The 12,136-nt window shown below is 59.5% G+C and overlaps 1 protein-coding gene across 1 annotated transcript in view; it reads left to right on the top strand.

Moving 5' to 3' along the window:
* Positions 1-460: 460 nt before the first annotated feature.
* The window catches only part of HIP1R (huntingtin interacting protein 1 related), a 20,325-nt gene continuing 8,649 nt past the window's right edge, over positions 461-12,136 (top strand). Inside the window, exons 1-21 of the mRNA XM_084539433.1 lie at positions 461-626; positions 4,366-4,429; positions 4,814-4,956; positions 5,163-5,219; positions 5,529-5,609; positions 5,750-5,826; positions 6,163-6,224; positions 7,268-7,408; positions 7,603-7,660; positions 7,748-7,823; positions 8,015-8,152; positions 8,229-8,360; positions 8,667-8,850; positions 8,941-9,029; positions 9,296-9,412; positions 9,792-9,893; positions 10,062-10,256; positions 10,453-10,600; positions 10,809-10,895; positions 11,176-11,283; positions 11,431-11,567. Of these exons, the coding sequence (XP_084395559.1) occupies positions 534-626; positions 4,366-4,429; positions 4,814-4,956; positions 5,163-5,219; positions 5,529-5,609; positions 5,750-5,826; positions 6,163-6,224; positions 7,268-7,408; positions 7,603-7,660; positions 7,748-7,823; positions 8,015-8,152; positions 8,229-8,360; positions 8,667-8,850; positions 8,941-9,029; positions 9,296-9,412; positions 9,792-9,893; positions 10,062-10,256; positions 10,453-10,600; positions 10,809-10,895; positions 11,176-11,283; positions 11,431-11,567 (2,289 nt within the window). The 5' untranslated portion in view covers positions 461-533. The remainder of the gene's footprint in view (positions 627-4,365; positions 4,430-4,813; positions 4,957-5,162; positions 5,220-5,528; positions 5,610-5,749; positions 5,827-6,162; positions 6,225-7,267; positions 7,409-7,602; positions 7,661-7,747; positions 7,824-8,014; positions 8,153-8,228; positions 8,361-8,666; positions 8,851-8,940; positions 9,030-9,295; positions 9,413-9,791; positions 9,894-10,061; positions 10,257-10,452; positions 10,601-10,808; positions 10,896-11,175; positions 11,284-11,430; positions 11,568-12,136) is intronic.

Below are 12,136 nucleotides of genomic sequence, written 5' to 3'. Positions count from 1 at the left end.
TCTTCTCAGAAAGAGCAGGCAGGTGTTGGGATGGGTTGCCCAGAGAGGTGGTGGCGTCACTGTCCCTGGGGGTGTTCAAGGAGAGGTTGGACATGGTACTTAGTGGGTGACATTGGTGGTAGGGAGACGGTTAGACTAGGTGATCTTGAAGGCCTTTTCCAACCTTAGTGATTCTGTGATTCTTCTGTGAAGGGGCTGGATGAAGGAAATAGGAGAACTCAGTCAGGGTGCTCGGGCACAAGCCTCCAACGCCCTGAGGCGAGGACGAGGGGGCCGCGTGAGGCCGTGTGGGACCGCGTGGGGCTGTGTAAGACCGCGTGAGGCCGTGTGGGGCCGTTTGGGACCGTGTGGGGCCGTTTAGGACCGTGTGAGGCCGTGTGGGACCGCGTGGGGCCGGGCAGAGGCGTGTGGCGGCCGCCGGGGGCGCCGTGGGGCCGAGCGCAGTGCGCGGCCGGGAGGAGCCGCGGGCGGCGCCGCTCGCTCGGTGCCCGGTGCGCGGTGCGCGGAGCCCGGTGCGCGGAGCGGGGCCCGCCATGAACAGCATCAAGAGCGTCCCGGCGCGGGTGCTGAGCCGCCGAGCGGGGCACAGCCTGGAAGCGGAGCGGGAGCAGTTCGACAAAAACCAGGCAAGGGCAGGCGGAAGGGGTTGTGGTGTGTGTGGGGGGAGGATCGGGGATCCCGGGGATCCGGTCCCCGTCCCCGCGGCGCCGGCTGTGAGGGGAGCGGTGAGGGCGCTGCGGGACCGGCCCCGCTCCGTGGGGGCTCCGTGGGGGCTCCGTGGGGGCTCCGTGGGGCAGCGGAGCTGCACGAGGGGCCTGGCCGGGGGTGTGTGTGGGGAAATCTGGAGGCCACCGGGCTTTGGGGACCCGCCGTCCGTCTGTCCGTCCTCCCCGGTGGGCACCGGGCTGCAGCACGGGGTTGTTCTCCCCTTTCTCCCCTCACATCGCCCACCCTGCCCCGGTCCCCGGGCTGGTTTGGTCCCGGAGAGCTCCCCCCACGAAGAGCAGGTGCTGGTTTCGGGTGTTGTGCTCGGCTATGCTGGGTGGGAAGCGGCGATTGTTGGGGTTGGGGTTGGGGTTGGGGAGCGACACGGGAAAACCGGCGAGTCCTGCTCCTGCCGGACCCGTCTCCTTCAACCGCCCCACCGGGCAGCGCTGAGAAATCACCACAGCGTGAGCGCTGCCTCCTGCACCCAAGGGCAGCCTGTGCCGGCCGGGCAGGAGCACGTCCCTCCACCTCCTTCCATCCCTTTCGGCTTTTCCTTCCCTTGGCCCAAGCCACAAGAGAGAAGTCACATCGTACGAGCACGTCGTGGCCCCACACGGATGCGACTTCGCTCGCACGTCTTCACTCGCTGCAAGGCGTCCTACAAAAGCTTCATCCTAAGCAGGACGTTTCCAACATCGTTACAGGGGTATCGATCTGCCTTCTCCGTCTAATTATAGGTGCGGGGATGGCCACTGGGCGGTTGAGGCTGGTGGCGGGGTGGATTTCATGCCCCCACCGTGCTGCGGCAGCGGGAGGCTGAAACCGAGCACTGCCCCATCGCCTCTGCCCCGTGCCGCTGGTGCAGGTGGGGATGCTGGGCCTGGTGTGAGCCTGGTGCTCGTGGGCAGTTTGGAGGCCGCTCAATTTTCCTGGAAGTTCTTTTTGAGGTCTTGGTGCAGGCATCCCCCTTGGAGAGGCTGCGTGTGGGACATGGGAGCCTGCTGTCCCCGCTGGGTGCTCACATTGCAATGTCATCAGAAGCAACACTCATGTTGTTCTGTGCCCAAGTTCTTCCTTCTCTTAGACATGTGCCAGAAGGTAAAAATCCAACCAGCTAAGCATCTACATACGGCTTTTGACCAGTACTTTTCTGGTATGATTTGGGAAAAAGAAGCGTTAGGAAAGGAGATCTGGAGAGGATCTGCAGCTCAGCTGATCCAGCAGCCCCCGGGTCACCCCAGGGGAAGTTTCCAGCCCGACATCCTGCTGCCAAAAATCATCCTGCTGCCAAAAATCGCTCCCCGCCGTGGTGTGGGGACCTGGCATCCACCTGCCGGGTGGGGATTGTGGCACCGCAGGATGCCGGGGCTCGGGGGAGCCGTGGGCGGAGAGGTTCACGCTGTAATTAAAAGCAGCCTGGAAAGAAAGGGTGGATGTAAACCATTCTCCTTCATTTGGGCGCTTTGATCCCGGCTTTAGTCACCAGCTTGGTACGTGAGGGCTGTGAGTAAGGTGTTCGGGCTGTGCCCATGTGGGTTCCCGGGGCCCGTAGGCAGACAGGTTTCGGGGTCTGACTCCCCCCCCAGCTGTCAGCGCTGGGGTGGCGATGGGGAAATCGTCAGCAGGTTGCATAAAGGTTTCGGCCAGGCTCTTTGTGCACCCACGCTCACAACCAGGACGTGTCCATCTCCAGATGTCTCTGTTTTGAACCACTTTTTTGGGAACTTCCTGGCCAGCCCGGGGTTTGGAGGCAGCAGAAGCACATCCAAGTCACTGTCCCCGGGCAGGGGCATCGTTTTGGTGCTACCTTGGTTTATTTGGGACCAAGCTGGACGCGGCATCTCCCATCTCAGCAGTGGTGAAGGTGGCCTGGGGGCTGCTCACCTGCTCCGGATATAAATCAGCTCAGTTCAGCCCTCAGCACCGAAGCACTGAGTAAGAAACCAGCCCCTCCAGCAGCCCCCAGGCTCATGGGCAACAAGGCAATAAAGCCACCAGCAGCGATGGGGACTGCAGGCTGGTTTTGGGACAGGCACGTTGGTCCCAGCCCATCCTGTTGGGTAGACATGAGTGGACGAGTTCACATCCCCTGGGATGGATCATCCCCTGGTGGTATTTCCCTTGTCCCGACCCCGTGGGGATCAAGGCTGAGCCTGGCTCCTGCTGATGATTTGAGCTGAGCTTGCTGTCACTCCTTGCAGGGCAGGAGACAGCTTTGCCCTGCTGCCCCCTGAGCAAAGCGCCCCGATAAGGTGCAATAAACCACCCTTAGGGGCTCGTTAGGAGCCTTGGGGCTCGTTAACCTTAGGGGTTAAGAGGATTGCATCAAGTTGCCAGCTTAACGCTGCTGCTGCTTTACTGACCCACATGGCAGGGGAACGCCAGGGCTTCCCTGAGCACAACTAAGCGAAATCGCTGCGGGCACAGCAGTTTTGGGCTCACTTTGGGCAATTTGGGGCATAAACGCCTTCAGCATCGCCCCTGCAGCTGGGTGGTGGTGTTGCAAACGCCGGAGCCTTCACCTGTGTCCTGAGGGCTGCTCGGCCCCAAAATGCTGAGATGAGAAGCACTGATAATGTCTGTGGGGGGATCAGCTCTGTGAGTTTCTGGTCCCGGCTGATATTTGACGGGACGGCGGCGTGCTGGAGCTCAGGGTACCGAGTTCCTTGTGCATGAGCTCCTCTCACCATGCAGAATACCAGGTGACACAAACCCAGGGCTGGTGTCGGGAAACCTGCGTGCTGCCGGGAGGTAAGGCTGGAGCAGGTTTTATGGCCTGTGCACAGGGAGGGACTGCGTTTCCCTTCCGGCACAAGCGCCAACGGCGCGCTTGCTTCCTGCCTTCCTGGCCACTTGGTTTTTCCTCCGCGAAGGCACCGGTGACAAAGGGCTCTCAGACGCAGGCACGGCCCCAGCGCTCGTGCCAGGGCGGAGCAGCCCAGCTCAGCTGAGCCTGGGACGGAGAAAAAACCTCGTGGTTCCCAGCAGCTTGGTTTTGGAGCCCGGCGTGAGCTGAGCGATGCGTCTGGCTCCTATTTTTGGGACCAAACCATAATTTGAAGTGCGATTAAATCCATTAATGTACTGATAACCATCCTGATAAGGGCGGCATGTGGCACTCCTCTCCATTAACCTCACTGCTCCCCGATCGTGGCATCGCAGCCCTGCTCCCTCCTTGCTCAGGGGCTGCGTTTTCCCGGAGCTGCTTGCCCGCGGGGCTGCCATCAAAGCCGTGGAAAAACACCCGGTTCAAAGGCTTCTTGTGATTACACAAACAACCCGAGAATTTGGCATCTCGCTCTCGTGCTTTACCGCTCGCCGGCGCTGAGTTCAGGCTCCAAAAATGCCGTGTGTTTACCGGGCCAGCCGAGGGTACCAGCAGCTCTTGTCGAGCCGCCAGCCATGCGCCGACGGGGAACGGGGAGGGCTTCCAACAGGCTGCTTTGTTCAGGGACAAAAAAGCCTGGGTTTGCATGTCACGAAGGGTTTCGAAGTGACAAACGTGGTATTAAATTCAGAGTAGTCCCAAAGAGCCCCGGGTGGTTGGGCTGCTCCCAGCTGGCAGCACACCCGGCTCTTTGGTTGGGGGGGACGCGGGTTGGGGACAGGGTGGCCCCGAGGTTTGCTGCTGACTGCCCATCTCTCCTTCTCCTGCAGGCCATCAGCATCAGCAAGGCCATAAATACTCAAGAGGCACCGGTGAAGGAGAAACATGTGCGCCGTATCCTTTTCCTCAGCTGCTTGGTGATGTGGGAGCTCTGTTCTTCTCCATTCAGGAGATCTGCTGCCTCTGAGCAGCGTGGTGCCAGGGCAGGAGGGTTTTGGCCTCTGGCAGGAGGTTTGGGGTTTGGGACAGCTTGGCTGGGGTGGCATCTCAGAGGTTCATCCATCAGTGAAAATGCAAAGGAAATGCTCCACGGGATGATTTGAAATGCTTGTGGCAGGAAAACGTGGGAGTCCCTGGTGCACCCTGCAGCCAGGAGAAATAAACGGGGTCTTGTCTGTGGGCACAGCTCTGTGCTGGTGGCCTCTGAGCCCACGGTGAGCTCTGAGCCCACAACACGTCCCCCCTGTGTGTGTCTGCTTGGCCTTGACTGCCGGGAAGGGATCATCCTGGGGACGCACCATGAGAAGGGGGCCTTCACCTTCTGGTCCTACGCCATCGGGCTGCCCCTGCCCAGCAGCTCCATCCTCAGCTGGAAGTTCTGCCACGTCCTGCACAAAGTCCTGCGCGATGGCCACCCCAACGTGAGTGTCCCCTCCCAAACATCCCTCCCACCAGCTCAGTCTTTTTGGGGGGAAGCACGTTACGTCCCTCGGCAAAGCACCCCGTTAGCTCCCAGCCCTGAAACCTCCCCAGCCTCTGGCGTTTGGGGTTGAGCTTTGAGTTTCGCTGTGAGGGGCTGGATCCTGAAGCTGGATCCCTGTTCCATTGCTCTCACTTCTGCCCCTAGGTCCTCCAGGACTGCCAGCGGTACCGCAGCAACATCCGCGAGGTGGGAGACCTGTGGGTAAGTAGCAAAGCTGCAGAGATCAGAGGTTGGTGCCTTGCTGGAGGCTTGGGAGTGGGTGCTGGGGCTTCCCTGGGGAGGGGATTTAGGCAGGGGCTGATCCCCGAGCACCTGCAGGGGATGGAAGGGCCAAAAAGCATCATGTGCATGGGGAAAGCAAACCAGCAGCAGAAATAACCTGCTGGGCAGTGGGTGTGGGTGCAGCGAGGGGCAGGTGGGAGAGGGCGAGAGCTGTGGGGCTGCTGTGGGTGGCAGGTGGTTTTCTGCATCGCTCCAGATACCTCAATTTTCCCCTTGTCTCTTCATCAGGGCCATTTGCACGACCGGTACGGGCAGCTGGTGAGCATCTACACGCGGCTCCTCCTCACCAAGATCTCCTTCCACGCCAAGGTGAGACCCTCCGCAGCGTCTGCACCCCCAGAGCTCCCTCCTTGCTGGGGCACCCGGTGGGATTTGCAGGGGCACATGCTGCACCAGCAAAATTATCAGCAGCAACAGCTGTTTCTTTTTTTTATTTTCCTTTTACAAAGCACCATGAGTTCCCCCCGGGCCTCGAAGTGTCAGATGAGGTGCTGGAAAAGACGGCGGGGACGGACGTGAATAACATGTGAGTGTCCTCGTGGGAGCAGTGTGCTCCCGGGTGGGTGCATCGTGCTAACCAAACGGCCTCATGAAAGGCAGCCGGCGGCGTTTTTAAATCACCCCTTGTCTGTCAGGGTTCAGCGGTGCCTGGTTTCTCCTAGAGCAATGAGACACAGTGTAAACACGGGGAGCAAACACACCAAAGTCTTGTAGATCAGAGGGAGGTGGGGGAATAAAAGGACTCGGCAGGAGGAAATGCAGCCTGGAAAAGTGGCGTCCTGTAGGAGCACCTGTAGCAAGCATAAACAGCTGGAGCAACGATATCCGTGCTGCACAGTGACCCGTTTGTTTCTTTTGGCAGCTTCCAGCTGACAGTGGAGCTGTTTGACTACCTGGACTGCGAGCTGAAGCTGTCAGAGTCAGGTGAGGAGGAGGCAGGTCCTTCCCGGCTGCCCCGGGGCTCTTGAGCAATAGTTTCGCTCTTTGGTCAGGAAGCAAGTTCCAGTTTGGGTCCTTTCTCCTCCTCCTCCTCTTCTTCCTGGAGTCTTTGGAGAGAGTGTCTCAGCTGGTTTCCCTGTCGATGTTCTGCAGAGGCAGTTGTAGGAAAATATTTCAGAAATGTGGTTATTTTTAGCACACCTGAGCAGTGCAAAGCGTTGTACAGCGCTGTTCTGAAATGCCTTTTTGTGCCTTTTCAGCGCAACAATGTTAATTGTGTGCATTACCCAAATCCTTTCCACCCCCCAAAGCAGAGCACGGAGGCTGTGTTCCTTTATAAATATTCATTTCCTCGTGTTGAAATACCTCCAGCAGGGCTGGTGGCCCCTGCCCGTGTTTGCTTCCCTTGCCTCATTCTCCAGGAATTTTGAGATGGCTTAAAAATAAGGCAGTTTCTTCCCCTCCATCAGACATCAGGAGCATGATGCTGCCCTGGAGAACGGGGCGCAGCGGTGAGGCCGTGCTCCCGGCTTCGTTAGCCATCCGCATCTCCTCCTGACCTAGTTATACGGAGAATTTATATTCATAAATATTTCAATGCTGAGCGGGGAAGAAGTCAATCGATGCGCTACCTGGATTTCTGCCAGGGGAAGGGATCCATTTCTGTGCCATCCCTTGCCCTCGCATCCTGCCCCAGCTCTTTGCAGGGCAAAAAACATCGCCTTTCCCGGCCACCCCTTGTGGTGGCAATTACCGATGCCAGCTGTCCTGCCCATTTATCATCCTGGGTTAAATTCCTCCTATTTGGGATCGGGGATATCCACGGCAGAGCTGAGCCCCCATTGCTTCTGCCACCAAGGTCCCTGTGGGTGTTTTTCTTGCACGGAGCAGGGTTGTTCCCTGCTCAGCAGCACGGGATGGTGGTTGGCAAAGCCACAGCTGTCATGGTTAATGATCAAGCCGAGCTGGCTGGAGCCTGGTGGCTCTGCAAACACGTCCCCGGCGCCTCACCGTGCTCTCCCCTCCAGTTTTCCGGCAGCTCAACACCTCCATGGCGCTCTCGCAGATGTCAGCGGTGCAGTGCCGCCTGGCCCCACTCATCCAGGTGATCCAGGACTGCAGCCACCTCTACCACTACGCCGTCAAGCTCATGTTCAAGCTGCACTCCTGTGAGTCCCCACACCCCGTGCTTCCCCTCACTGCATCCCACGTCCCTGCTGCTGCAGTCACCCGGGGATGCCCCGTGTCCCTCCCGGTCCCACCTGGCCTTTGTAGCCGAAGGGATGTGGGCACGTGGGAATAAATTCACAGCTGGAGTGGGGCAGAATTTGCAGCCACTGCTGTCCCCTTCCCATTGCCACAGGTCTGCCAGCCGACACCCTGCAAGGCCACCGCGACCGCTTCCACGAGCAGTTTCGCAGGTACCTGGGGCTGACACAGGGCACTGGGGTCCCTCCAAGCCTCCCCGCATCCCCTTCAAGCCATTTTTCTTTCCTTCCCCCTTCCAGCCTCAAAAGCTTCTTTAAGAAAGCCTCCGACATGCTGTATTTCAAGCGGCTCATCCAGATCCCCCGGCTGCCAGAGGTACGGCGGGGTTTCAGCATGCGATGGTTTGAGAGGGTTTTTAGGGTGCACAGGGGTGTCCCCACAGCCAGGGGGCCTGAGGATGCTGCAGAGGGACACGCCAGCACCTCGTGGCAGTGAGGGGTCGCCTCCCTCCCCGTGGCTCTCCCGAAAATCCATGGAGGTGTCACCGTGACTTCTTGTCCCCACAGAACCCCCCAAACTTCTTGCGGGCGTCCGCGCTGGCAGAGCACGTGAAGCCGGTGGTCGTCATCCCCGAGGAAGCCCCCGAGGACGAGGAGCCAGAGAGCCTCATCGAGATCAGCACAGCTTCCACCACAGAGCCCCAGGTGGGGGCACGGGGAGGGGCAGAGACCCGTGGAGGTGGGGGCAAGGACTCAGCCTGACGCCCTCTGTCCTCCCCAGGTCACCTCGGATTTATTTCAGCAAGCCTTCGGGCCGCCCAACGGCATTCGGGATGACAGGGACGCGCAGATCGAGAGCCTGAAGAAGGAGGTGGACACGCTCCGCGCGGAGATGGAGAAAATTAAGCTGGAGGTAAAATTGGGTGGGGGAGCAGCTGCTTTTCCATGCTGTAGTGGGGAAACCCAGATGGGATCTGGCAGGATTGGGGCACGGGGTCCTGGCGCCCTGTTTTGGGACCTCTCCCAGTGCCAGCAGCCAGCTCCCAGGGAAGCAGACGGGACAGAGGACAACCTTGGGTGCTAAGGGGAGACCTTCCTGGGGCATCTTGCAGCTGCTTTGCCCAAAACTACAGCTGGGCACTTGAAAGGAGTTTTTTTGGGGTAAAGGGGGTGCTGGCACCCCCACGGGGCAGCACCCAAGCACTGTTTGACCCCACAGGCGCAGCGGTACATCACGCAGCTCAAGGCGCAGGTGAACAGCCTGGAGGGCGAGGTGGAGGAGCAGCGCAAGCAGAAGCAGAAGGCGCTGGTGGACAACGAGCAGCTCCGGGACGAGCTGGAGAGGCTGCAGCAGGTGAAGCAGGACAGCGACCGGTCCCTGCGGCTCTGCGCCGAGGCAGAAAGTAGGTGCAGGGCAGCTGCTTCACCCAGCAGCACCCGTGGGCTGCGGGAAGCCACTGGAGTGGGCGCTGATGTGTTCTCACCCCCTCCAGAGAAAGCCAATGCCACCGAGATTCGCTACACGAAGCTGAAGGAGAAGCACAGCGAGCTCATCAACACCCACGCCGAGCTCCTGAGGAAGGTAACGCCACTGTCTGCAAGGACCAGATGCTGCCTTTGTCCCCCTGTCACTGTGTCCCCCCAGCCCAGCCCTGCGTCGATCCCATCCTCCTGCACTTAGAGCCCCCCGAGCACCCCTTAAATTAATGTCCGCCACCAGCCAACATATTGGATGCCACGAAAAAGGCATCGCCCCTATTGCCCCAGCCACGATTTGGGCAGAGGGAGGGTGGAGGTGGTTTTGCGGTGAGGGTCACCTCTCTGAAAGAGCCCCGTGTCCCTGCACAGAACGCTGACACGGCCAAGCAGCTGACGGTGACGCAGCAGAGCCAGGAGGAGGTGGCGCGAGTCAAGGAGCAGCTGGAGTTTCAGGTTGAGCAGGTCAAGCGGGAAGCAGAGATGAAGGTGAGCAAGCCATGGGGCCACGGGTCCTGCCCCGGCCCCGCACGGAGCCCATCCCAGCCTGGGGCACGTGGCCCATGGGGGGTGGTTGGGGACAGTGCCTGGTCCAGGAAGGAAGGAGCTGCCCTGGCTCTTCATTGTGGTGTTATTTGATGTGTGCTTTGTTTGTTTCTTGCCCAAATCTGCCATTTCTTCCCCCAAGAAAATGCTGCACTCCAAACTGCTGGGTTCGGATGCTTTCGTTCCAGCAACTTGGGGGTTGCTCCCCAAACTCCAGCCCTTTCAGCCCCCCTGTTCCAAGACCCGCAGACACCATCCTGCTCCCACAAACCGCCACCAGGCTGGTTTCCACTGAGCCCCGGCGCGGGTTTTTTGGTTGCAGCTGGAGGACCAGAGCGTGCAGATGGAGCAGCTGCGGCGGGAGCTGGATGCTCGGCGGGACGAGCTGGACCAGGCGCAGAGCTCGCTCAGCCACGCCAAGCAGGTACCCGGGGAGCACCCAAATCCCCGCTGAGCCCAAGAGCAAACTCACCGGGGTCCCTCAGTGTGGGTCCAGCCCATCGGTGTCACAAGCTGAGCACGTTCTCAGCCCCTTCTGTAACTGTGGGGTGATGACCCGTGGGTGACAGGCGTCTCCTGGCCCTCCTGACAGGCAGGCACGGAGCTCAGTGCCCAGCTGGAGACCCTGCAGGCTGAGAAGGAGCAGCTGAGGCGCTCAGTGAGCGAGAAGGAGCGCGAGCTGCTCTCCACACGCAGCCTTGTCCAGGAGAAGGAGCTGCAGCTGAGCCAGGAGGCTGACAAGGCCAGCAGGGAGATCTGTGAGCTGCAGGGCAAGCTCCTGGAGAAGGTACGGTGCTGCGCCCCTCGCTCGGTTTTGGGGAGGGTGCTGAGCATTTGGGGGGCTCTGCCAATCTGCTGCCGATGCAGCCATCTGGATGGGACTTGCAGCACGGGATGCTGGCCTCTAATCCTACAAAAGGGACTCTTGGTGATGGGGTTGCTGTGCCCTGGCCGCGTGCCCACACCTCCCTCCCACCCCACAGAGCAACCAGGAGCAGAGCCTGCAGCAGAAGCTGCTGGACGAGCAGTTTGGCATCCTGCAAGAGGCAGTGCGGGAGGCTGAGGGCATCCTCCGCGACGCGGTGGCCAAGCTGGACGACCCCCTGCACGTCCGCTGCACCAGCTCCCCAGGTATGTCCTGCAGCCCCCTGTCCCCCTGAGACAGGTAACGTGGCATCTCCGCTTCCCCCAGGCATCTTCTCCCACCACACATTGAACCTGAGGAGTTTGGGGTCTGACTTCCAGAGCGGGGATTTTTCAGCTCTTCCTGAAATGGTCTTTAAGGGTTCCTTCCAACCCAAACCATTCCGTGATCCTAACGAAGCTGAATTCCTTGCAGATTACCTGCTCAGCCGTGCAGAGGCGGCGCTGGAGTCCACGGATGCGCTGGAGAGCGGGCACGCGCAGTACGTGGCCTCCATGGCAGGTACCTGGGGCTCGGGACTGGCAGCATTGCTTGAGTGTTGCTGTGATTTTATATTTATCCAGCAGCCCCTGGCCGTTTTGGGGCTGTCAGCAAGCATTCACTGCCTGTGGCGGGGGGAGGACACAGGGGCTGGAGCTGGTGGGTCCCCATGTGCTTGTTTGAGGAGTCACCTGCAAGCTGGAGGGGTCAACGCCAACCTCTCCAAGCCCTTGTGCTGCCTTTGGGGGGGGGTGACAGTGCCCTGGGCTGGCTGTCCCTGACCTTATTCTCCTGCTGGCAGATGCTGCAGCGCTGGTGGGGGCTCTGTCTCTCTTCGCCCACCTAACAGCCGACACCATCGTGAACGGCAGCGCCACGTCCCACCTGGCTCCCACCGACCACGCTGACCGTGAGTGGATGCAGCAGATGCTCTGGGTGGGGTTGTGCTCACGGGGGTTTGGTTTTGGTGCTGTTTTTGGTGCTGGACCCTTTGTTGGGTGGAAGTGGGACATCCCTGCACAGTGAGGGGCCCTCCACCAACCTGTCCTCTCCCCAGGGCTGACGGAGACGTGCCGGGACTGCGGGCAGCGGAGCCTGGACTACCTTGGCCAGCTGAAGGACAAGCAGACGCTGGGGTGTGCTGAGCTGGGGGACGTGCGGCGGGCGCTACAGGGTGTCCTGGGGCTGGCCCAGGTAGATGATGGAGAGCTGGTTTTTACTTTTTAAAAAAAAAAAAAAAAAAAAGGAAATGTGGCTTTTCCTGTTGCCCAGAGCTGAAATTGGAGATGCTGGCTTGGAGTCAGCACTTTGGGGTAGTTTGTCCCGGTGACCTGCAGGTTCTGGTGCATTTTCTGAGCACTGAGACACTTCCTGATGCATGGGGATGGTCACCCTCAGATCAGCTGATGTCTTTCAGCTCAGTACCCCTGTGGTATACTCCTGAGATATCAAATTCCCCAGCTTTCAGATGTTTCTTGAAGCCTCCTGTTAGTCTTTTCCATTAAAATACTGCAAATTTCAAAGGCCATCAGCTCTCTAGAGCTCTGCCATGTTAGCTCTGCCAAACTGCACCTGTATTTGTGTTTTGCCAACTTGGTTTGGGACATTTCCTACCTCTGAGGTCCTTGCGTCGTGTTTGCTGCAAGGTGCTGACCTAAGGGACTCTGCCCTTGCTGCCTGCAGAGTGCTGCTCTTGCAGCTTTATTTATTTAGGGGAGAAAAAAACAAATTCAATGCCTTCTGTGGTTTTATTCCTTACAAAT

The sequence above is a fragment of the Aythya ferina genome, assembly GCF_964211825.1.
Source record: "Aythya ferina genome assembly, chromosome: 17".
Lineage (NCBI taxonomy): Eukaryota > Metazoa > Chordata > Aves > Anseriformes > Anatidae > Aythya > Aythya ferina.
Note: the sequence above shows the minus strand (reverse complement) of the source record. Positions and strands in the feature narration are given on the sequence as shown.